General features: G+C 49.5%; 1 protein-coding gene and 5 non-coding genes across 12 annotated transcripts; 5 read left to right on the top strand and 1 right to left on the bottom strand.

Moving 5' to 3' along the window:
* Nucleotides 1-290: 290 nt before the first annotated feature.
* On the top strand, nucleotides 291-364 carry TRNAT-AGU (transfer RNA threonine (anticodon AGU)). The gene has a single exon. It is a non-coding gene; the product is annotated as a tRNA-Thr (tRNA).
* A 2,998-nt stretch (nucleotides 365-3,362) lies between these two features.
* On the top strand, nucleotides 3,363-3,434 carry TRNAP-CGG (transfer RNA proline (anticodon CGG)). Its single transcript has one exon. It is a non-coding gene; the product is annotated as a tRNA-Pro (tRNA).
* A 488-nt stretch (nucleotides 3,435-3,922) lies between these two features.
* TRNAD-GUC (transfer RNA aspartic acid (anticodon GUC)) lies at nucleotides 3,923-3,994 on the top strand. Its single transcript has one exon. It is a non-coding gene; the product is annotated as a tRNA-Asp (tRNA).
* A 503-nt stretch (nucleotides 3,995-4,497) lies between these two features.
* TRNAG-UCC (transfer RNA glycine (anticodon UCC)) lies at nucleotides 4,498-4,569 on the bottom strand. Its single transcript has one exon. It is a non-coding gene; the product is annotated as a tRNA-Gly (tRNA).
* A 563-nt stretch (nucleotides 4,570-5,132) lies between these two features.
* TRNAW-CCA (transfer RNA tryptophan (anticodon CCA)) lies at nucleotides 5,133-5,204 on the top strand. Its single transcript has one exon. It is a non-coding gene; the product is annotated as a tRNA-Trp (tRNA).
* A 7,776-nt stretch (nucleotides 5,205-12,980) lies between these two features.
* AURKB (aurora kinase B) lies at nucleotides 12,981-18,519 on the top strand. Of its 7 annotated transcripts, none has more exons than XM_025864375.2 (9): nucleotides 12,981-13,055; nucleotides 13,356-13,451; nucleotides 15,042-15,144; nucleotides 15,259-15,313; nucleotides 15,554-15,745; nucleotides 16,063-16,201; nucleotides 16,312-16,460; nucleotides 17,236-17,410; nucleotides 17,535-18,519. In XM_025864375.2, the coding sequence occupies exons 2-9, from the start codon at nucleotides 13,404-13,406 to the stop codon at nucleotides 17,706-17,708; spliced, it is 1,035 nt and encodes a 344-aa protein (XP_025720160.2). In that variant the 5' UTR covers nucleotides 12,981-13,055; nucleotides 13,356-13,403; the 3' UTR covers nucleotides 17,709-18,519. The 7 variants fall into 7 exon arrangements, with proteins under 7 accessions (XP_025720160.2, XP_025720163.1, XP_025720161.2 ...); XM_025864378.2 differs by having other exon boundaries at nucleotides 14,977-15,144; XM_025864376.2 differs by having other exon boundaries at nucleotides 12,987-13,055; nucleotides 13,379-13,451.
* Nucleotides 18,520-24,178: the final 5,659 nt, after the last annotated feature.

Here is a 24,178-nt window from a genome sequence, read left to right as displayed (position 1 = left end):
ATTTTTCCTTCTCTGACGTTCTGTCCGTTTACCTCCTGTCCAGGGCCGGAAACTGATCCCGCAGAAACCCTGGGTCTCAGGAATCCTGCCCCGCCCTGGGGCTTCCCCAACCCAGCACTTCTGTCTTTGGTTTATTCCTTTAGACAATGTGGGGACACCAGGGGTGGGTGTGTGATGCCAAATCCAGCTGCTTTGCAAAACTGGGTTTTAGAGAAGTCGGCAGTGGCTGTGGCTGAGCTCCGAGCGCTCTATTCCTGTAGTGCAGCCCCGGAAGGATCCCGGTTGTCCTTGGCGCCGTGGCTTAGTTGGTTAAAGCGCCTGTCTAGTAAACAGGAGATCCTGGGTTCGAATCCCAGCGGTGCCTTTTATTCAATCCTGCGAGGGGATTCCTAGCATTTTGTTGCTAAATCTATATTCCCTAATGGATTTATCAAGTGTTTTTATACTGGAGGAGCAAGGGTCCCCGTTCCGCCCTCGGAGCGCCCAGGTTTCCTGCAGACACGAACTGCCAGTCCTTGGAGACCACCGCTGCAAAAGCTGCCCCCACCCCCCCACCCGCCGGGCCCACGTCTTTGAACACCTGCTTCTGCCCTGGAGCCGGGAGGGTGGGCTAACCCAAAACCCCGCGGGAGGACGTCCCCGCGCGCCTGAGTCGGTTTGTTTTGTTTGGTTCTTCATTATATTTCTTTGTTTTGGGACCTCAAAATTGTATATGTATATATAATATGTTTTTAAATTTTTTTTATTAAAAAGAATTTGGAGGGGGTGGTGCAGTTCCTTCACGTATAGTCACCTTCATCGGTCTCTATCAGCTGGCAGTCGGGGTTAGGAGTTAGCAGAGAAACCCGTCCGTCTGGTTTCCTCCGAGAGGGTGCTGAAGGGCTGGGGCCACGAACGTGGACAGGGCGGGAGCAGAAGAGACCTCATTCCCCGTGGGGTCTCCCGAGAGTCGGGGGTGGAAGGGAGCACTGAAGCCGGGCTGGTGAGGGTGCAGGAAATGCCCGCTGTGCCTGCACAGCCCCCTTTTCTCCAAGAGCTCGTGGAAAGGAAGAGGAAATCACAACCCAATGCACAAAGGGCAGGAACAGGGAGCTTGACAACATGGAGAAGGGGTCTCTCATGGGGCCTGAGAGTAGAGAGTGGTCAGGGGTGGCTCTCTGGAGGAGGTGAGCTAATTCTGGAAGATCACGTGGAAATGTGCCCTATGTTCTAGTAAACAACTATTACTGTGTCCAGGCCGTTGATCTAGATCCTGGGAATATAGCAGGGAGCAACAAACACAATGAAATTGTCTTAAAAATTAAATTATATCATATGCTAGATCAATGCTACATAAAAGAATAATAGCACAAGGGATCAGAGAGTCTGTGTGTGTGTGTGTGTGTGTGTGTGTGTGTGTGTGTGTGTGTAGACAGGGGGTGGTTCTGGAAATGTCAAAGGCTTGCACCAGGGCAGTTGTGGAAGAGATGGAAAGGAGGGGTTGAATTCAAGGCATTTTAAGATTAAAAACAAAACAAAAACAAAAATGGGAGGACTCAGTAAATGATAGGATGTGGAGTCTGAAAAAGAGGGAGAAATTCAGGACGATGCCTGGGTTCTACTTTAGGGAAGGGCTGGGGGCAAGGGGTGCCACCAACTCAAATTCCCCAAGAATATTTTTTTCACTCTTTCCCACCCAAACTTTTTCAAACAACTGGGACTACCCAAAGTTATACCTTAGAACGCAATCTTGCCGTGTAAAGCTCTGACTCTTGTTGAAATGTAAAATACACCAAACTTAAATAGTGATCAGTTTACACCTTTGTTCTTGGATTCTAAAAGTGGGGTCGGAGGATGGGGCTTCGGGGTATCTGTGAACTCTCTGACATCTCATGTGCGTTTCTCTAGGGAAAAGGAGGACAGCTTTCATCGCGTTCTGTAAGGGAGGTCGGGCTCCACCTCTGTGCAGATTAGGCGCCTGAGCCCAGAGAAGAGAGTGGTTGGTAACTAGAGACTTGGGGGAAACGCTGGGGCCCAAGCGGAGGAGACAGAAGTTGCAGAAGAGTAAGGAGGAGGGAGATGCCAGAAGACCAGCCCTGAGCGCTTCAGCCCCCTGAAAAGGCTTGGGACACAGACAGGAAAGGATGATGGGCTGCTCTCTACTGTCCTGCCCCACCGTCTGGCCAAGGACACCTGGGAAAGAAAAGGCAACGTGTTAAACCCTTCATTGAAGTCTCCCCACCACAACATCTGTGGTTTGGATATTAGGAAGGACCGGCCCCCCACAAATCACCCGATTGGGAGGTGGGACAAAATGGTTCAGCCCAGAGATGCTACCGGGAGGTCGAGGGCCGTGGCTGGTCAGACCCTGCTGGGAGAACTCCCCAGAGCAGGCACTGAGCAGAGGGAAGGCAGAGCAGGTGGCCGAGGCCGCTGACTCCACCATGTCCTGCCAGGACCCTGGGCAGCCCCAAAGTGAGAGCGTGGTGAGTGTATTAAGAGCTTAGAGGCTCACCGAGCCCGGGAAACTCCGGTGGCCTGGCCTTAGACCACACTCAGGCGGGCGTTTGCCTCGGAGCCCCTTACCTTCTGGGGGGTCTTAGGCGGCAGGGAGGAGGGTCTCCTTCCCGGCCATCCTAGGCGGTAAGTGGAGAGCGGAGGGTAGACGGGAGGGTAGGGGTAACCTCATCGTACAGGCGGGAGGTCCTGGAACCAGTGCTGATAGGGGCGTTAGGCATCAGGGACGGTCCTGGCCGCCAGACCTCGCCCCAATCGCGCAGGTTGGAAAGTCTGTCCCCTACCCCGCCCCGCCCCCCATTCATCTCAATGACTCCTCCTCCGGGGTCCTCTTGGCCCCGGGAGTTATTCCCTTGCCTGGGTACTGGACCTGCTCGTCGCTCCAGGAGGATGGACAGGTGCAGGGACAGATAGAGGGGCAGGTGTTCACCTAGGAACCTCAGGACTCATTCATTGTCCCCAACCATGCAACTCCACCGCCTATCTTCAAAGCTCTGCGCCAGAGGACTGGGTCCGAGGACGGCGGGCGCACGCGGGAAGAGCCGGGACCCCAGGTTATGCAGTGGCCCCGAGACAGTGACCACAGGGAGTGGAACAACCCGGGCGCTCAGGGTAGTCCTGGAGGGCTGCGCGGGGTGCGGAGGAGGCCGAGACCACTCCCTCCTACTTCCCCGACGTTATTTCCTGGGAGGAGCCGGAGTTCGCGGGCGGGAGCGGAGATTCCCAGACCCGGCTCAGGAGTGCGCGGCGTTGGGGCCGGTGGTCCCCGCGCGCGCGCCGGACCGGCTCCGCCGCGAGCCGTGGCCCTAGGGCCGCAGGAGGCCTAGTACGACCTCTAAAGGCGTCCGCGAGCGTGCTTTCACGTCGGCTCGTTGGTCTAGGGGTATGATTCTCGCTTCGGGTGCGAGAGGTCCCGGGTTCAAATCCCGGACGAGCCCGGCTTTAGTTTTGGCGGAGACCGGAGTGCCCCAGGCGCTGGTGGAAGGAACGGCGCGGCGCGCAGGCCGCCCTGCAAAGCCCGTGCAGCCGGCCGAGAGCCCCGAGCCGGGGAGCTGGCAGCTCTTTTGTCCCGAGCGCACAGCCCGGTGACCGGAGGGAGCTCGCGGCGCGCAGCCCGGCCCGGGGAGGCGGCGGGGAGAGCGCAGGCACGTGCGGACGCGGGGCCAGCCCCTCGCGTTCCCGCCCGGCTTCTGAGCGCTCTGCAGCGGTCCCCGCCGGCCGGCTGGAGCTGTGGGGGACTGGGATGGAACGGGGTGGGACCTATCACAGCCGCGTTTCGCCGCGCCTCGGGGTCGCTCAGGGGCGGTCCAGAGCGTGCGCGGGTCTCCGGCTGGCCCTTCCCAGTGGTCGGCGGGCTGGAAACCGGGGTGGGGAGCGCGGCCAAGATGCCACATCTCCGAGCCAGAAAGCACTTCTCCCAGCTCCTTCCTCGTTAGTATAGTGGTGAGTATCCCCGCCTGTCACGCGGGAGACCGGGGTTCGATTCCCCGACGGGGAGAAGCAAAGCATCTTTTGCTTTTTTTTCTATCATCCTGTGATAAATCCTACTCACAGCGAAGTACCCGGCCCCGGGCGTGGGACGGAGGTTTTCCTTAAAAAGAAGGGGGGAAAAAAAAAGGAAGAAAGGGAAGGGAGAAAGTAAAGGGTAGTTAGTCCCGACTCTCGGGCTCACATTCCAAAAGTTCGAGTTTGTGTTTCGCCTCAAGCAACTTGCATTTTAAATGTGCGGCGGAATGAGCCATTTGTCCCCTCCGTTCAGTGAATGTGCTGATGAGACGCGTTCGCCGGCGATGACAGGCGCACAGCCGGACAGGAGCGCTCGAAGCCGGCGCAGCGCTCTCTCCGCGACGGGGACGCGCGCTCGTGGGCTCCGGTGGGCGCGCAGCCCTCGGTGCTGGTTGTGCATCGACAACGGAGTCCGGGTAGAGGGGCGGATCCCGGAGCGAGTGAAAAGTTGGTTTGTTGGTTTTTTTTTTTTTAAAAGGAAAAAGCGAGAACCACTGCGTTGGCCGGGAATCGAACCCGGGTCAACTGCTTGGAAGGCAGCTATGCTCACCACTATACCACCAACGCCTGCTGCGAAGTCTCGGTTCCGATGCTGGAACTTCAATACATGCGCAGGCGCGTGGCCTGAATGACACGAGTCTGGGCGAGCGGCGGGTGGGCGTGAACGAGGCGGCGTGAATGAGGTAACCCCGGTCACCCCGCGAGAGACTGCGCTTGACCACGCGCAGCCGACACAGGAGAAAGCGAGGTTCAGAGGACCGAAGTGAAGGGGCTTTCCGAGTCACTGGCAGAGCCGGGGTTACATCTATTTGTCGGGGTCGGGGGGCCGAAGAATCAGGACTGCAGTGACACCGCGATGGCTTTGTCATCCCCAGAAATAAGTCCCAAACACACCAGTTGCTCCTCTGCTGAGCAAGCGCCGTGTGTCCCAAGGTTAAAGAGTTGGGCTTTACGCCAAGTGCCCTTAAGCACATTTGCCCACAGAGGGAAGGTCCATTCCTACATGTCCACGCACGGTTCTGAAAGCGACGCGGGCGGAACCTTAGGGGAAGGACCTGAGGATTTAGCTCCGCCCCTCGTCGCTGACGATAGCTCTGTTCACGAGATCCCGCCCGCCGCGGACTCGGGAAGGCCTCGTGGCGCAACGGTAGCGCGTCTGACTCCAGATCAGAAGGTTGCGTGTTCAAATCACGTCGGGGTCACAAAAATATGCAATTTTCGATGTCTAGACCTGCGTTGATATTTTTCGGGCAAAGTTGGGGGGGAAAAATTCGTTTCTTTATCTTAGAAAAATACAAACCTCAGTGCCCCTGGTGTTTTGCTTTTCCCAAAGTGTATAAATTTTCTCCTAAAATACAAATTTAGGAATTTGTTTTTCAAATTTAGGAATTTCTCTTGCATCTTTATTGTTTCTGTCAAATCAACCAATAGTGACACCTTTAATCTCATAGATATTTTAGGTATCCTAGCGCAAATCGTTCACGAGCAGCTCCGAGTTCTTGTTCAGAAAATGTATTTGGAGCAATAAAGATTGTTTATTGGAAAGAGTGTGGCAAGAATTAATCATTATTATACGTAGCAACTGATTAATTAATTAAACACAAATGTTCTCCAGACTTCTCAAATGTCACTAAGAAGCCTGGAGCCGCGTGCATTTTTGCTGCTTTCAGATTATTGGGTGGGGGGCGGGGGGGACAAAGACATACAGGCCAGCCACTCCATAGGTCTTGTCCTTCCCCTTCCCAGCGGGAAATTTCTTCCTAGACATCTCTTTCCTAACAGTGCCTCTGTTTGAGGGTACCAGGCCTGGGCTGCGCAAGAGGAATTTGGGCGGGCTCAGCATCACGCGCACGCAAGCAGGCTGGACGCTGTGCCTCGCCCTCCCTGTCTGCTCCGCTCCCCTGCCGCTGCCCGGCTTTCTGTTGGAGCGGTCACTGTGTCGCGTGTGCCAAGACGGAGGCAGACAATCTGCCCTTCCTTGCACAGGCTGTGCGTGCTCGAATTGGGAATTGCTGATGACTTAGGAAGGCGACAGCAGCCCAGGAGCTCCGGCCACCTGACTCGGCCGAAGGCATGTGATGGGGACAGCAGGCAGCCCACCTCCCCATCACAGCCCCACCCTAAGCAGAGCACCTTTTAGGAGATACAAAATGGTGATTTTTTTTTTTTTTGTCAATTCTGTCTTGCATTCGACATTTATTAGCTGGCATTAATTCATAAAGAAGATCCTTCTCTCATCCACTGGGACCAGGTGATGTGGTAGTCATGGTGATAGCTAACATGGGGGGCTTGCTGTGTACCAGGCCTCGTGCTGAGTGCTATTCTCATTTTAGAGCTGATACTCAGAAAGATTGAACCGATTGCCAAGTAATACAGATTGCAAGGGGTAGGCTCAGACGTGCACCCGTAACACCCAAGTGCAGGAGCTTTCTGCTGCCTGGTGTTCCCTAAAAGCCCACCTGAGGGGTGACCAGGTAAGCTTGGTGGCCCCGGGGAGAGAAGGATGCTTGCAAAGTGCGGTTTCTGGTCTGGAAGAGCCCTGGTATTACGGATGGGATATTTCTAGTCTATAGACCAAATCCAGTCCACAGACATGTTTGGTGACTAATTATTTGCTGACATTTATGGCTCAGTAAATTTCAGTAAATTTCGTAAATCTAGTTTTCTAGCTTCTCTAAAAAAAAATGGAAAGATCTGTCCATACCTGGGCTACACTTTCACACAGTAACAAGCCGCTAGAACTGAGTCTTGCCTCTTTCAGACATGCACTCCCCATTTGCCACGCTCCCCGCCACTGAAGCTGAGCTCCTTCATACACCAACTTAGGGTCCATCCAGAAAACCTGGTCTTCGAAAAAAGCCTGGATTTTTTGGCAGAAACAGCCAAGATGAAGTTACAAACCCAAATCCCAAAACAGATGAAGAAATTTCATGGTGAGAGCATAACTGGAACAGAGACAATCATGGGAACATAAACGAAAAGAAGTCTATGGAGTGGTCTGACAAAGAATTTTACGTAAGTATGATTATGATACGTGAAAAGATAAGTAACAAAATCAAATCATGAGACAAAAAGACAAAAATTCAATAAAAGCATATGGATATGCAATTGACCAATTAGAAATCTTACACATGAATGACAGATGTAACCAAATAAGTCTGTCTTACATTCCAAACTGGGCACAACAGGAGATAGAGTTCGCTATTTTAAAAAGAGAACTCAGGAATTTACCCAAGACACAGAACAGAGGGACAAGAAATTTTAAAAGCACAGAAAAGAGGGACGCCTGGCTCAGTCACTGGAGCATGTGACTCTTGATCTCAGGTTTGTGAGTTCCAGCCCCACCTTGGGTGTAGAGATCACTTAAAAATAAAATCTTTAAAATAAATAAACAAGGGGCGCCTGGGTGGCTCAGTCGATGAAGCGTCTGCCTTCGGCTCAGGTCATAATCTAGGGGTCCTGGGATTGAGTCCTGCATCGGGCTCCCTGCTCATGGGGAGCCTGCTTCTCGTTCCCCCTGCTCATGCTCTCTCTCTCTCTCTGAAATAAATAAATAAAATCTTTTAAAAATAATAAAATTAATTAATTAAAGCATGAAAAAGGAAGCTAAATGATGTGGAGGAGAGAATTAGAAGCTCTGATTACCTCAAAGAGGAATTTTTTTTAAAAAAGACAATAGAAAATGGTACAGAAACTGTACACATAGACTTAATTCTTAAAATTTTACCCTGGAGCTTCACCTGTATGCCTTTTATTTCACTAAAAAAGAAAAAAAAAATCAGAAGCAAATAGGGCCAAGTTTGTTAAGATTTAAATAATTGAATAGTAGTTACACAAGTGCTTTTAAAAATTATTCTTGATATTTGAAATATTTCATCATGTTTTTGTGGTAAGATACACTTAACATACAATTTACCATTAATCATTTTAATGTATACAATGCGGGGGTCTGTACTATATTCACACAGTTGTGCATCAATCACCACGATCTGATTCCAGAACATTTTCATCACTCTGAAAACCCTGTGACCACTGGCAGTCACTTCCCACTCTCCCCAACCCCAATCCTTGGGGGTATTGGCCAGGCCTCCCTGCCCCCCAACCAGCCACTTCCAGACCCTCCTCATTCCTGAAAGAGGCTTATTGGCTGATGATGAGAATTCATGTCTTGAAACTTCTTTGGGGGATATCCCATGATCAGAAATTAAAGGGACTAACATCTGTTCCTCCCGAACATTATAATATCCTACCATCCTGCCCTGACCTTCAGATCACAATCCAATTCTAACCCTTCCTAGTCTTGGGAAAATTCCGCCGTAGCAAGAACAGTGACAATTCCCCCCTCATGACACCTCGAGAGTCACTGGGGTAAACAACAGAGATTTTGTTCCCGAACTTCAACAGGCAGCTGATGGTTGCCTAGCCGATAGAACAGACAGCTTTTGTTTTGTTTTGTTTTGTTGTTTATGAATAATGCAAATCCCGATCCTATGCTAGCCCATCAAATATTCCTGAAAGGCCAAATATCTTCTGGCATAACAGGCAAGTGGGAATTTAAAGACTGTGGGGGACAGGGACACTGTATTGGATCTATCAGGGCATATCCCACCCATGCACTGTGTCCCCTGACAGATTCCAGAAAAATCTCCCTTCACTAGGTCATGAGGAATAAAGTACTCGGCAGGTGATAGAATTTTTACAAAGCTTTTCATTAGCTGGTCTCTCCATGCCAAGCACGTTGATGAAGGCGCTGCAGTTGTGATGGGCTCCCTGATCTTGGGAAGCGGGGTTGGGCTCACCCTAAGACACTTTACCAGTCTCCTTTGCAGTAGCCATGGGACACATTTCTGGCCAATGAGAAATCTATTGGGTACTTCTAGAAAGGTTTCTACTCATCCTATAAAGGGGGCAGAGACCATTGGTGGCCATCTTGCAATCCTAAGGGACACCTCAAGAGAATCACAGCAAGGCCAATCCACATCTCTAACAAAACAACGGCCTACCTGCTGACTTCTTGCTAAGAGAAAACAGATCCCTATTGTTCGTGCCACTGCTGACTGGGTTTTCTGTAACTTGCAGCCAAAGGTGTTACGAAGCGATGGAGAAACCCATAAGGACTTCTTGGATCTACATGTGGCTGAATCATATGAAAATGGTATTTTTGTAGATCAAGTGATTGACTCTCAGCAGTTTTGCATCATTCACTCACACTCTATGGCTAAGAACCCTCTAGGTCTGTAGATGTGTGTCAGTTAGTATGCTTTTGACAGCGAATAACTAAACTCTTGAGTCAATGCATTAGGGAAGAGACCTACCGGTCCCTATAAGCAAAGTGCAAAATAGGCGTTGAGAGGCTGAACAACACCATCAAGGTCTTGGGTTCTTCCCAGACCTTCTACAAAGCTAGGCTCGTTCTCAGGCTGCTCCCTTCCGGAGCACCACCAGCAGCAGCAAGGTGGGCTTTGTGGAGAAAAGGAGTTTCTGCCCAGCATTCTTGACAAGAACCCTAAAATTCCCATTCATGGGGTCACTTGGGTCACATGCTAATCCCTGAACCACGACCACGATCCCGTAATAAAAAGTGTTGTCTGGTGTCGATCAGTTAGCATCCAATCCTGGACCTGAGATGGGGTCAGCTTCCCTCTCAGACCCAGAAAATTCTAGGTGCCTGCAGAAACAGAAACAGACGACAATGGAAACTGACTACCCAGAAGGGGGGGCGGTGCAGGTGGTTCCCTAAAGCAAAGTTGGGGCGTTGTTTGAAGAAAGAGGAAGGGTGCTAGGCAGGTGATACTTACAAATACCCACTACTTATTCCATAGAAGGCCCCCAAATGTATTTATTAACCCAATTATGACATGTGTGTTTGGAAAGAGCAGAGAAGGGAGCGTGGCAGGAAGGAGAAGAGTTAGGGTCAGTCCAAACAATGCAGCCACCGTCGGGAGATCTGCAGAGAAAGGTCCACTGGTGGAAAAGTCTTGTGAGTGCAAGACTTTAAAGAATAAAATAGTAATGACACAAAAATAAACACATGCAGACAATGGAATAAAGAGTCCAGAAATATGGAGATCCAAGTATCTACTATGACAATATATCAAGAGTAGTTTTTTAAATTTAATTTGATTTTATGATGTTATGTTCGTCACCATACATCATTAGCTTTTCATGTAGTGATCCACGATTCATTGTTTTCATATAATACCCGGTGCTTCATGCAGTATGTGCCCTCCTTAATACCCATCACCTGGCTAACCCATCCCCCCACCCCCTCCCCTTGTTTGTTGTTTTTTTAAGATTTTATTTATTTATTTGACAGAGAGAGAGAGAGACAGAGAATGAGCGGGGGAGGGGCAGAGGGAGAGAGAGAATCCCAAGCAGACTCCCCACTGAGTGCAGAGCCCGACGCGGGTCTTGATCCCACCACTTAAGATCCTGACCCGAGCGGAAGTCATGAGTCATATGCTCAACTGACTGGGCCACTCAGGTGCCCCAAGAGTAGTTTTTTCCCTCCATTTTTTCCCTGCTAATATATTAGAAGAAATAATGCCACACACATGTTTCAGCTTACATTTTTCAACAATATAATTGTAATCAACTAACATTTACATCTGTATCATAATGTTGCATTTCTTTCTTTTTTTTTTTTAACATTTTGACCCCCTTTCACTCATTTCTTCCATCCCCACCCCCACCACCTCTGGCAACCCCTAATCTGTTCTCTGTATCCATGAGTTTTTCTTTGTTGTTTTTAGATTCCACATATAAGAAAAATCATACAGTATTTGTCTTTCTCTGTCTGACTTACTTCACTTAGCATAATACCCTCCCGGTCCATCTATGTTGTCACAAATGACAAGATTTCATTCTTTTTCATAGCAGAATAATATAATATTCCAGTACACACACACACACACACACACACACACACACGCACGCACCTCATTTTCTTTATCCTTTCATCCAACTGTAGACACTTGGTTGTTTCTATATCCTAGCTGTTGTAAATAATGCTGCAGTGAACATGGGGATGCAGATACCTTTTTGAATCTTGCTTTCCTTTCCTTTGGATAAATACTCAGAAGTGAAATTGCTGGATCCTTTGGTAGTTCTGTCCTTAAGTTTTTTTTTTTTTTAAGATTTTATTTATCTATTAGAGAGCGAGCGAGAGAGAAACAGCATGAGAGGGGGGAGGGTCAGAGGCAGAAGCAGACTCCCTGCTGAGCCAGGAGCCTGATGTGGGACTCGATCCTAGGACTCCGGGATCATGACCTGAGCCGAAGGCAGACACTTAACAGATAGAGCCACCCAGGCACCCTGTCTTTAAGTTTTTGTTGGCCCTCCATACTGTTTGCCATGGTGGCTGCACCAATTTGCATTCCCACCACAGTGCACGAGGGCTCCCTTTTCTCTACCTCCTGACCCAAACTTGTTATTTCTTGTCTTTTTGGTGACAACCATTCTAACAGGTGTGAGGCTAAATCTCATTCTGGTTTCGATTTGCATTTCCCTGATGACTGATGATGGTAAGCATCTTTCATGTACATGTTGGCCATCTGTAGGTCTTCTTTGGAAACATGTCTATTCCAATCTTCAGCCCATTTTTAAATCAGATTGTTTTTTGCCATTAAGTTGTATGAGTTCATCAGATATTTTGGATATTAGCCCCTTATCAGGTATATGATTTGCAAATATTTCTTCCATTCACTAGGTTGCCTTTTCATTTTGTTGATGGTTTTCTTTGCTGTGTAGAAGCTTTTAGTTTGGGGGTGCCTGGGTGGCTCAGATGGGTCTGTCTTTGGCTCAGGTCATGATCCCAGGATTCTGGGATCGAGCCCCATGCTGAGCCCCACGCCAAGCCCCACGCCAAGCAGCCCCCCCAACCCCGCCGTGCTCCTGGCTCAGTGGGGAGCCTACTTCTCCCTTTGCCTCTTCCCCAGCTTATGCTCTCTCTCTGTGTGTATCTATCTCTCTGCCTCAAATGAATAAATAAAAATTTAAAAAAAGTTTTTAGTTTGATGTAGCCCCACTTGTTTATTTTTGGTCTTGCTATTGCTTTTGGTGTCAGGTTTTTAAAAATATTGTGAAGACCTATGTCAAGGAATCTACAGCCTGTGTTTTCTTCTAGGAGTTTTATGGTTTCAGGTCTTACGTTCAAGTCTTTAATCCATTTTGAGTTAATTTTTGTGTATAGTGTAAGATAGTGGTCCAGATTCATTCTTTTGCAGGTGTGGCTGTCCAGTTCTCCTAGCACCATTTTTTGAAGAGACTACCCTCTCGCCCTTGCGTGTTTTTGGCTCCTTTTCCATAAATTGGTTGACCATATATGTGTGGATTTATTTCTGGGCTCTCTACTCAGCTCCATTGATCTATGTGGCAGTTTTTATGTCAACACCGGGCTGTTGTTGTTGTTGTTGTTGTTTTTTTTTAACACCGGGCTGTTTTAATTACTACAGCTTTGTAATGTGGTTTGAAACCAGGGTGGGTGATACCCGTGGCTTTGTTCTTTCTCAAGATTGCTTTGGCTATTTGCGTCCTTTTGTGACTCCATACAAATTTGCTATTGTTTTTTTCTATTTCTGTAAAAACTGCCATTGGAATTTTGATAGAGATTGCGTGGAATCTGTGGATTGCTTTGGGTAAGGGTAGCATTTAAATTCCGCTGGGAACTAGGTGGTTTGTTTAACGAACGGTGCTGGCATAATGAACTCTCCATCCGTCGAGAACAAAACCCTGATGCATACACACAGAAGGATAAATTCCTGATAGATGGAAATTTTAAATTAATGAAAGAAGATGTGAGAACATTGGACTCGGGGATGCCCGAAACTTTCCTAACCCCGAATCTCCAGTGGGCGGTGTCTGGCATTCCGCCTCCGGCATTGGGTCCCACGGGCTACGTCACGGGGAGTCCAGCCAATGAGGACTGGGCATGGGCAGCGCGCTCAGCCAATGGGGCCAGGGCGGGAGATTTGAAAGGGCCTCAGAGGGGGTCCGGCCCGGCAGGTTCAGTCGTTTGCCCGCGGCCCGGGGGGTGGCTGTGCCACGGGCTCCAGGTGAGCTGGCTTCCTTTCGCGGGTCTTGCGCTGGGAGAGGGCAGGTGATCAGGCAGGTCGGGGGTCCGTTGGGCGGCCCGCGCGCACCCCCCGGGCTACTGGGAGCTCAAGGGTAGAGGGAGGGTCCTGAAAGGGGGGTGTGCAAGAGTAGGGCGGGGGCGGCGACACGAGCGCCCGGGTGCGCCCCGATGAGCCAGCGACTTGATCAGCCCCCTTTCAGCAGCCCTAGATCCGTGCTTCCGGCTCGATCGGTCCGACCTTCTCCTCTCTCGCTCTCTCTTTTTTTCCTGCTTCTTACAGCCCTGTTTCCCTTGTGTGCCCAGCTCTCCTCCCCCTTTCCCTCTAAGGATGGCCCAGAAGGAGAACGCCTACCCCTGGCCCTACGGCCGGCAGACGGTAAGGGCTTTCCCACTTCCCCTCCCCCCACCCGCATGGAGAATTCTTACCTGGGGATTTGAGGTCGTGCGGAGGGCGACCCTCCGAGTCTGCCCTGCTTTGCTCCAACGAATGCGTCCCAAGAGTTTGCTGGCGGAACCCGGTCTGGGCATTTGCAAATACATCCTATCAGGTGCTGCCAAGTTGAATCTGATCAGCCTATGAGGACCCCTGCAGGGTTGAGCCTACTTGTCACATATACAAATGATACCTGGGACTGAGCAGGCAGGTTTGCCCTTTGGGCCATGATTCCCAACCCTTGTCCTGAACAAACAGGCTAGACAGGAAGTAGAGAGAGACTCTGAACAGGGTTTTTATAAGTTTAAAAGATTCAGGACATGTTAAATTTGTAATTTGGAATTTGTTTTAGTGACTGGTGTGTGATCAAGATCTAAATAGATTTATTTTCCAGTTGTCCTAAGACCTTTTAGTGGACAGTCTACTCTGATTTGAAATGCCACCTTTATTATATAAAATGCCCACCTCTATGTGCGTCTATTTCTGGACTCTTATTTTGTCCAACTTGCTTGCTTATAAATTCTGTAGTGATATCACTGCTTGGGAATGGGTTTTTAGGGCATGAGGCTTTCTTCTCTAGGCTAAGAAGAAGGAAGGGGCTCACACAGGCTTTGCTCCCTGTTGGTGGGACTTGGGTATCCTGAAGTGTCCATCTGTCCCCTTGTCCACCAGCTCCTGCCCTCACGGAGCACTTAGTGAGGCTGGCAAGAACAGAAGCTGAAAGAGAAACCATTGTGGTCACTCCTGAAAGGAAGTTGTGTATATTGCTCTGAGAAGCTGCAAGAGAGAAATGGTCCGGGGCCATCAGAGTAGCCCTCGGTGTCTCCAAAGCCTCTTGTTGCAAAGGGGTGAACACTGGAATTTGTTGCAACATTCAAGACCTCCGGGACCTTATCTAAACGTCAATAGCCTGAGTTTTTTAATTTTTTTTCTAATTTTTTCAAAATTTTTTTTTCGAAGATTTTAAAGTAATCTCTACACCCAACACGGGGCTCGAACTCACAGCCCTGAGTTCAAGAGTTGCGTGTTCTACTGACTGAGCCAGTCAGGTGCCCCTAGACTAAGTTTTTAGGGCACTGTGAGAATGTTTCTGCTAAAACCCCTTGAATTGTGGGCATTTTTTTTTTCCTTTTTTAACCTGGCGCTCTACTCCCCACTGGGGTGAGGGAGGGCAGAGTGAATGAGTGTGGGGTTGTGGACGGTACCATAGAGGTTAGACAGTTATGTGCCTGAAAATGTGATGTGGGCCATGGCCAAGGAGGTGAAATGTTCGGTGTTGGGGTGAGTCCTTTGCTCCTTATCTTAGGCCAACCTAGGTCGCTTATGAAGAACCCATTTTAATATGGAGCAAAGAGCGGAGCCTTGGGCTGAGTAGCAAAACTGTGGTCTCAATGTTCCTCTTTGAACAGGGGGTGGGTGGGTGGCTGGCTGGGTGGGCTGACAGCAAGTATTGAAATGCTGCTTGCAGCACATTCCAACTCGCTCCCTGGGACAAAGGCACCCTCAGAGCTCCCCACTGCTGCTCCTTCTCAGACTCAGCCTGGCCTGAACACCCTGCCCCAGAGAATCCTCCGGAAGGACCCTGCCACCCCATCTGCGCTTGTCCTCATGAGCCGCTCCAATGCCCAGCCCACAGGTAACTGGGACACGGGAGGGGAGTGAGCCGAGGGGCCTAGCGTCTATGGGGAGGGTGCCAGGATGAAAATGTCAGAGTTGGGGGGGGGGCTCAATTCCCATGTTGTTTCCTTAGCTGCCCCTGGCCAGAAGGTGGTGGAGAACAGCAGTGGGACACCCAACTTCTCAACGTGAGTACCCAAGCCTTGGGGTGGTAAGAGGGTGGGGGAGAGCAAACTCGGAGGACATGGGGGGAGGCGGCCACTCAGGGCAGGAGCAGGGATGCAGGCAAGAAAGCCTGATCCGTCCTCAACTCCCTTGGGAGAGAAGCAGGGCTGAGGGCCGGCAGGGCTGAGGGAGAGGGGAGAATGTGGCCTCCTGGGATGACCCACAGGCTGGCGCTCGCCTGCCTTCCCCCCACCTCTCCTCAGGCGCTCCTTCACCATTGACGACTTTGAGATCGGGCGTCCTCTGGGCAAAGGCAAGTTTGGAAACGTGTACTTGGCTCGGGAGAAGAAAAGCCATTTCATTGTTGCTCTCAAGGTCCTCTTCAAGTCTCAGATAGAAAAGGAGGGCGTGGAGCACCAACTGCGCAGGGAGATCGAAATCCAGGCCCATCTGCAGTATGAGTCCTGCCCTCCGCTCACCCCAGCCCCTCTGCTCCTCCCCCGGCTCCTCTTTTACCCCCTGCCCATCCAGACTGCCCTGCTGCGGTCCCTTGGCCCACTGAGCTCCCAGCCCCGGTCAAGGCCCTACTGAACTCCCAGCCCCGGCCAGAACCTTGAATCCAGAGGGCCGCCCCCAGTTCCCCTTCACCACTGCCAGCCCCACTGTCCCCGGCCTGGTCCAAATGTGACCCCACTTTGCCCCACCTGGCACTGTCATCTTTCCCTTTTCCTTCGGCCAGGATGCAACCTGAGTCCTCCCCTGTCCCCTCCAGACATCCCAACATCCTGCGTCTCTACAACTATTTCTATGACCGGCGAAGGATCTACTTGATTCTGGAGTACGCCCCCCGCGGGGAGCTCTACAAGGAACTGCAGAAGAGCCGCACTTTTGACGAGCAGCGAACAGCCACGGTCCGGGCGGATGGGCGCTTTGGGGCACCAGCAGGGGCCCGAGGCTGGGGGTCTGCCGCTTGGAGCTGGAGGTCCAGCCTTGCCTGACCCACTGTCGTTGGCCCTCCCAGATCATGGAAGAACTGGCAGATGCTCTGATGTACTGCCATGGGAAGAAGGTGATTCACAGAGACATAAAGCCGGAGAATCTGCTCTTGGGGCTCCAGGGAGAGCTGAAGATCGCTGACTTTGGCTGGTCTGTGCATGCCCCATCCCTGAGGTACGGTGGGCCAGGGGACCGGGCCTGGGTGTGAATGGCAGGCACGTTCAGGGTAACAGGACTCCAGATCTTGGTCCCCGGACACGTGTGGGTTTGTCCTCAAGTGCCTATAGACACGGCAATCTCTTTACAAAAATAGGAGACCCCCAATTCTCTTGCCCAGATTTCCTACCGAATATCCTGGGACCCACTCATTGCGTCACTGAGAATACTCCCACCTCATTTGTAATGGCTTCATAGTATTGTACATAGATAGAACCTGATCCATTTTTTTCCCCAAGATTTTATTTATGTGAGAGAGAGATGAGCAGATGGGAAGGGCAGAGGGAAAGGGAGAGGCAGACTCCCCACTGAGCAGGGAACCCAATACGGGACTCGACCCAGGACCCTGAGATCATGACCTGAGCCGAAGGCAGATGCTCAACCGACTGAGCCAACACAGGCGCCCAACCTGATCCATTTCAGTGGGACCTGCCGGATGGACTTTTGAGAGGGCCCCAGTTTTCCCGTTAATTCTAAGATGAGCATTGTCCTTAGATCTGATTATTTTAAGATACATCCCTCCGGGTGGAAAGGCTGGGGCAGTGTGTGATTCTACCCCTGGGGCTTTGGGCTCTATCTTTACCCAACTCCTGCCCCAAAGGGCCCTGTCAGAGCCTGGTTGAAATACTCCCCTGGCTCATCCTGAGGTTGCTCAGCTCCCTGTCGGGCAGCAGGGAAAAGACAGGTGGTCTTTACCTGGGATCCCTGCCCTTTCCCCTGCCATCCCACCCAGGAGGAAGACGATGTGTGGTACCTTGGACTACCTGCCCCCAGAAATGATTGAAGGGCGCACGCACAACGAGAAGGTGGATCTGTGGTGCATCGGAGTCCTCTGCTATGAGCTGCTGGTGGGAAATCCGCCCTTCGAGAGCGCTTCCCACAATGAGACGTATCGGCGCATCGTCAAGGTGGGAGCGCAGGCCTCGGTGCCTGGCCGCAGAGGCCAGGCGGGCCCTGTGGAATTCTCCAGATGGAATGGGGGTGGTCAAGGATAAAACTAAGGGGGCCCTTGTCCTTCCTTGACTTCTGCAGGTGGACCTGAAGTTCCCCGCCTCTGTGCCCGTGGGAGCCCAGGACCTCATCTCCAAGCTGCTCAAGCATAACCCCTCAGAACGGCTGCCCCTGGCCCAGGTCTCTGCGCACCCTTGGGTCCAGGCCCACTCCCGGAGGGTGCTGCCTCCCTCCGCCCTTCAGTCTGTCCCCTGACTTGTCCCTGTCAGTTGTGTCTGTTTGTATGCCCGTGTATGTGGGGTTGGAAGGAAGAGTACCTGGCCTGTTTCCTTGACTTGTCTTCTACCTCCTTTTTATTTAATAAAGTCTGAAGCTTTTTATACGGATGAATTTAGATGCTTTACAGACAGGTGGAGACTGCTGAGGGGTGGGGGCGCTGGTGGGTGAGGATTGCCCCTGCTCAACTCTCCCTGGCCACACCCACCCTTGCCCTGGTCAGCTTCCTGCTCTCCCCACCCCTGTCTCCCGTTGTTTCTTCCCCTGCTCTGGCTGCTGGAGCCTCGGCTCCCCTTGGCTGCTGCTGAACCCCAGCTGCACCTCTAGTCTTTCTTTCTGGTTCAGCCCCTGCTAACCTAGGAGCCACTGAACATGGCCTTCCCCTAGAAGCTGTCTTTGTTTTACTGCTCTGCTCAGGATCTAGCACAGGACACAGAGAGGTTGCAGAGTCCACCAAAAGTCACAGAGCTAGTAAGTGGGGAGAGCCCAGTTTTAAAGTCCATATTCCTTAATGCTGTGCTAGGATGGTGTATTGATTACTTTTGGGCAGCACACACATTTATTTTATGTGCCTATGGATCACAGATCTGGAACAAGGAATTGCAGTTTTTACCGTTACTGTGTAGTCCAGGAAAAAAAGGTGCCTTACCAGATTAAGAAAGGGTTTGGTTTTTGGTGTCCTGACTAGATGTTGACTTTCATCAAAGGCTTTCTCTTCGTCTGCTGGTTACTTACTCTTTTAATCACAATCATGTGAGGTAGGGGAATAAATTTTCTTTTTTAGACTTCATGCAGTTTTGTTATTTTTTTTTATAAATGTTCTTATTTTGGGGGACGCCTGGTGGCTCAGTCGTTAAGGGTCTGCCTTTGGCTCAGGTCATGATCCCACAGTCCTGGGATCGAGCCCCACATCGGGCTCCCCGCTCAGCAAGGAGCCTGCTTCTCCCTCTCCCTCTGCCCGCTCCCCCCTACTTGTGCTCACTCTCTGTCAAATAAATAAATAAAATCTTTAAAAAAAAAGTTCTTATTTTTATTTGATCTTTGTTAACTGATGCGCCACCAGCCATTCCTAGAGCTGCCGTAACAAATGACCACCAAGGAGGTGGTTTAAAACAGAAAATTGGTCCAAAATCAGATTGGCCACAGTGCCCCACCCCCATCAAGGGCTCTGGGGGGGCGGTGGGGGGGAATCCTCCCTCCCCTCTTCCAGCTTCGGGTGGCTCCACGCATTTCTGGGTGTGAGGCTTCCCTACTCCCAGCTCTGCTTTTTCATGCTCTTTCCCTATCCTCTCTCTTCTGTGACTTATAAGAACTCTAGTCATTTTCATTTAGGGCCCACCCAGATAATCCGGGATGATTTTGCCTTAAGATCCTAAATTACAGGGCGCCTGGGTGGCTCAGTTGGCTGAGCGACTGCCTTCTGCTCGGGTCATGGTCCTGGAGTCCCGGGATCGAGTCCCGCATCGGGCTCCCCCCTCTCATGTGCTCTCTCTCTCATTCTCTCTCTCAAATAAAATAAATAAAATCTTTAAAAAAAAAAGATCCTAAATTACATCTGTAAGGACTCTTTTCCAGATGGGGTAAAAAGACTCTTTTACCCATGGGGTAAAACAATTGAATGATGTTATAAAGATTTTTTTTTAAGATTTTATTTATTTGACAGAGAGAGAGACAGCGAGAGAGGGAACACAAGCAGGGGGGAGTGGGAGAGGGAGAAGCAGGCTCCCCGCGGAGCGGGGAGCCCGATGCGGGACTTGATCCCAGGATTCTGGGATCGTGACCTGAGCCGAAAGCAGACACTTAAACAACTGAGCCACCCAAGCGCCTCAAGGTTTTTTTTTTTAAACCCTGGTTTCTCTCCCTTTTCTCTGCCAACCGCCTCCTTCCTTCTGCCAATGAAATCCACAGGGTCTCAGCCCTACCTCCCTTACTCACAAACTGCACTGCTCTCACCCTGATTCAAGCCACCAGCCTCTTAACTGTTCTCCCTGTTCCTATTCCTGGCCTGTCCTCCACATGGGAAGTTAGAGTTCTTGGAATAAAATCCAAACTCATTCTGTGGCAAGGTCCTCTACCCGTTTTCAACCCTGGCTGCACGTCATAATCACCTGGAGGGCTTATGGAGAAAACAGAACTCTTGGACTATCAGCCTGAGAAATTCAGATTTAATCAGCCTAGGCTGAGACCCAGGCATCCATCTGAGTTAAAAGTCCTTACCCGAAGAGATTCTGCTCCTCCCTACTTGGAGATCAGCTCCCAGCTGCTCTAACCCCTTCCATCACTAAAGCACTGGCCTCCTTGCTGTTCCTTGAACATTGCCAAATTTGTTTCTACCTCTGGTCCTTTGCACTTGCTCTTCCTTCTGTCTAGAATGGCACCTCCAGCCTCCTTTGAGTCATGGGAAGAATCCGCGGTCTGTATCATGATCTTTGGTCAGTGACCTGTGCTTGACCCCTCAGAGACTTTTCTAAGGGGCATCATCTCCTTGCTCATGAAAATTCCACATATTCTAGCAAGAGCCACCCCCTTAATTGAATAATGTGACGATATGACATAATTCCATATCCCACATAAACCCTACATTCCACCCCACAACCCACACAACAAATATCCTACTTGACAAATCCTACAGAGAACAGAAGGGCTTGTGTCCTGGGGTGTGGGGGAAAGGCTAGCCTGGTTGACATTTTTTTTTAAAGATTTTATTTATTTATTTGACAGAGAGAGAGAGAGAGAGACAGCGAGAGAGGCAACACAAGCAGGGGAGTAGGAGAGGGAGAAGCAGGCTCCCAGCCGAGCAGGGACCCCAATGCGGTGCTTGATCCCAGGACCCTGGGATCATGACCTGAGCCGAAGGTTGATGCTTAATGACTGAGCCACCCAGGTGCCCCTGGCTGACATTTTTTTTAAGTAAAGATACCATTACGCTGAGTCCAGCTGACTTGGAATGTTTGTTCACTCTGGGAGCTTGATGATCACCTTACCTTCCCACTGAACAGACGATGACAGGAAAAAGAAACGAAAAGCCACTTCTCTTCTTCCTTGGGCGTCTGGTTGTGTCCTCCTGGTAGGTTGGCCAATATTTTGCTCTTGAAAGCCTGTCTGCATTTCTGTGGGTGGTGTGGGCACTGGTAAGACGCAAGAGGTGGTCTGCTGCCCTCATTGTGGCCTGATTGGTGGCGGGGGGGGCTCTGTGGAGGAACGAGCTTTAGCTTCTGGCTGGCACCCCTGAGTTCTAGTCCTTTCTCCAACGTTCATTAGCCATGTGACCTTGGCCAAGTGGTTTAATCTTTATGAGCCCTTTAAGATGGAAATAACAATCCTATCTTGCCCTATAACATAGTCTGTTCTCAAGTGCAGTAATGTGCATGGTATAAATAGCATTAAAAAATATAGTCTCAGGCGCCTGGGCGGCTCAGTTGGTTAAGTGGCTGCCTTCGGCTCAGGTCATGATCCTGGGGTCCTAGGATCGAGCCCCACATCCGGCTCCCTGCTCAGCAGAGACCCTGCTTCTCCCTCTCCCTCTGCCTGCCACTCTGCCTACTTGTGCTCTCTCTATCTCTCTGTCAAATAAATAAATAAAATCTTTTTAAAAAAAGGAGAGAGAGAAGAAATAAAAGGCATTGGCGAGGATGTGGAGTAAGAGAAAGGAACCCTGGTGCACTGTTGGTGGGAATGTATGTTGGTGCAGCCACTATGGAAAGCAGCATGGAGAGTACCCCAAAAACTGAAAGATAGAACTACCATAGGATCCAGCGATCCCATTTCTGGGTATTTATCCAAAGAAAACAAAAACACTAACTTGAAAATATATATGCATCCCTATATTTGTTGCAGCATTATTTACAAGAGCCAAGATGTGGAAGCAACCAAGTGTCCATCGATGGATGAACGGATAAAGAAGATGTGGTATATATACGTATATATAATAAATATATATTTTTTAAATGAATATTTATAAATAACTATAAATAGTCTTATCCTAGAAAGGATTTAAAGTAGTTTACAAGCTATGTAAAACAAAATAATAGAAAAGTGGGGATGCATTCCTCAAAGAACATATATAGATGGCAAATAAGCACGTGAAAAGATACTCAACATTGTTAGTTATTAGGGAACGCAAATTAAAACCATGCTGAGACATTAGCACACACTTACTAGAACGTCTAAAAGAAGGAAGACAGACAGGACCTAGGAGCTTGACTGTGGGTTTTCCAAAGGAATAGAAAATGGAATTCCCAACCAGGAGACAAATTCCCACACACGGGCTGCAATCTCGAGGAAGTCGCTTTCTAAATGTGAAATAGGTTGAAAGGAGAGAGGGTGGAGTAGCACCCTAAAGGAAGCTACATTCCCCCCACGGTCCCTATACCTACCAAGCTTTGCAGCCTTACAAACCCTCTCTGGTCTGGTCTGTGGCAAGATTCTTTCTTACTAGATTTATATTTTGTGCGCCCAGCTGATCATGGGAATGAACGAGTCTAATAGAAGAGCCCTGCTAGTTTCACACACTGTCTCCTCATGACTTGAAACACAACGGGGTGGTATTGATCTCACTGACCGACCTACTGACCGCTAATGCCACATGAAGCTGGTTCCTGAGATGGCTGGATGTGTGGCAGACATTCTGTGCCCACAGGGACAGCTGAGGTCAAGACAGATTGTCAGTAAACTGTTTCAAAGCGCAGAGTGAGAAGTTTTCTCTGGGCTACCTGGGTAGGGAATTGGCTGGTTGGGATTTGGAGGGATTTTCAGTGGACCCCCAAAAGGATGTTCAGCCCCCAAAGCAGCCGCCAATGATATATATCTGCAGAGAACGTCACACAGAAAAATGGAATAAAATCCAGGGATCCAATCAGAGGCAGAGGATGTGGATACAGAATAAAGTACGAGAGAAGGACAAAAAGATCGGTGGCTCGGGTCGCCTGGGTGGCTCAGTTGCTTCAGCATCAGACTTTTGATTTCGGCTTGAGTCATGATCTCAGGGTCCTGGGATGGAGCCCTGTGTGGGGCTCTGTGCTCGAGGGGAGTCGGCTGAAGATTCTCTCTCCTTCTTCCTCTGCCCCTTGCCCTGCTCATGCACTCATGCTCTCTCGCTCTGTAAAATAATAAATAAATAAATCTTTTAAAGAAAAGATGGGTGGCTTTTGATGCTCGGTGAAACACAGAATTCAGGGCGCCTGGGTGGTTCAGTCATTTAGTGTCTGCCTTTGGCTCAGGTCATGATCCCAGAGTCCTGGGATTGAGCCCTGCTCCGCGCGGAGCCTGCTTTTCCCTCTCCCACTCCCCCTGCTTGTGTTCCCTCTCTCGCTGTGTCTCTCTCTGTCGAATAAGTAAATAAAAATCTATTTAAAAATTAAAAAAAAAAGAAACACAGAATTCAGAACACTATCTTTGTATTTGCAGTTGCTGTAAATGTGGTATAGCTTTTGATTAGTGTGCTTATCTTAATGAACAGAAATACATACACATGATTTCATTATTTTTTTTTACATGATTTCATTTTTTTTTTTTAAAGACAGATTGGCAGACTGAAGTAATTGGTAGAGCGTAAAGATGGAAAGAACCAGGGTCCTTGGTGATTTTGTTGAGCTAGTGAATTTACCAACCCTGGAGTCCTTGGCCATCTTCGGCAGATTTACGAGTAAGATCAAGGGATATTAATGGTTTGTCATATACTGGGCCAATATTTTCTTTCCCTCTCTGCAATTTGTCTTTTAACATAGTTTTATCAGATTTTTGGTTTTACTTTAAGAAGCCTTTGTCACCCCAAGCTTATAAAACAAACAAACCAACAAAACATGCACTTCTGTTTTCTTTCATAACTGTTTTTTTTTTTAAGATTTTATTTATTTATTTGAGAGAGAGAGAATGAGAGATAGAGAGCACGAGAGGGAAGAGGGTCAGAGGGAGAAGCCGACTCCCTGCTGAGCAGGGAGTCCGATGTGGGACTCGATCCCGGGACTCCAGGATCATGACCTGGGCCGAAGGCAGTCGCTTAACCAACTGAGCCACCCAGGCACCCAACTGTCTGTTTTTCATTTAAAAATGTGATCAAGGGGCGCCTGGGTGGTTCACTCGGTTAAGGGTCTGCCTTCAGCTCAGGTAATGATCTCAGGGTCCTGGAATCAAGGCCCGCATTGGGATCCCTGCTCAACGGAAAGCCTGCTTCTCCCTCTCCCACTCCCCCTGCTTGTGTTCCCTCTCTTGCTCTCTCTCTGTCAAATAAATAAATAAAATCTTAAAAAATAATAAAAAATAAAAATGTGATCAAAATTATTTTTTTAACGTAAGGGTTGAAATCTTTTTTTTTTCATTTTTGTTTTGGTCCAACTCCCTGATCTCTTATAATTGCACCATTTATATAAATTGACCCCAAATACCACCATCTTCTTCATATACCAAATTTCCATATACAGGCATTGCATAATTTGGAACAAAAAAAATAT

This window comes from Callorhinus ursinus, unplaced genomic scaffold (assembly GCF_003265705.2).
Source record: "Callorhinus ursinus isolate GAN/ISIS: 27379988/994484 unplaced genomic scaffold, GSC_fseal_2.0 scaffold43, whole genome shotgun sequence".
In the NCBI taxonomy this organism is placed as follows: domain Eukaryota; kingdom Metazoa; phylum Chordata; class Mammalia; order Carnivora; family Otariidae; genus Callorhinus; species Callorhinus ursinus.
This window is presented reverse-complemented; position numbering and strand designations above follow the sequence as displayed.

Bases quoted from the DNA above. Each gene is read 5' to 3' on its own strand.
- AURKB (XM_073881670.1), top strand. From the start codon at position 13,244: ATGAGCCAGCGACTTGATCAGCCCCCTTTCAGCAGCCCTAGATCCGTG. The intron at 16,202-16,311 runs GTCCGGGCGGAT...TGGCCCTCCCAG, and splicing joins ACGAGCAGCGAACAGCCACG to ATCATGGAAGAACTGGCAGA. The intron at 17,411-17,534 runs GTGGGAGCGCAG...TGACTTCTGCAG, and splicing joins CGTATCGGCGCATCGTCAAG to GTGGACCTGAAGTTCCCCGC.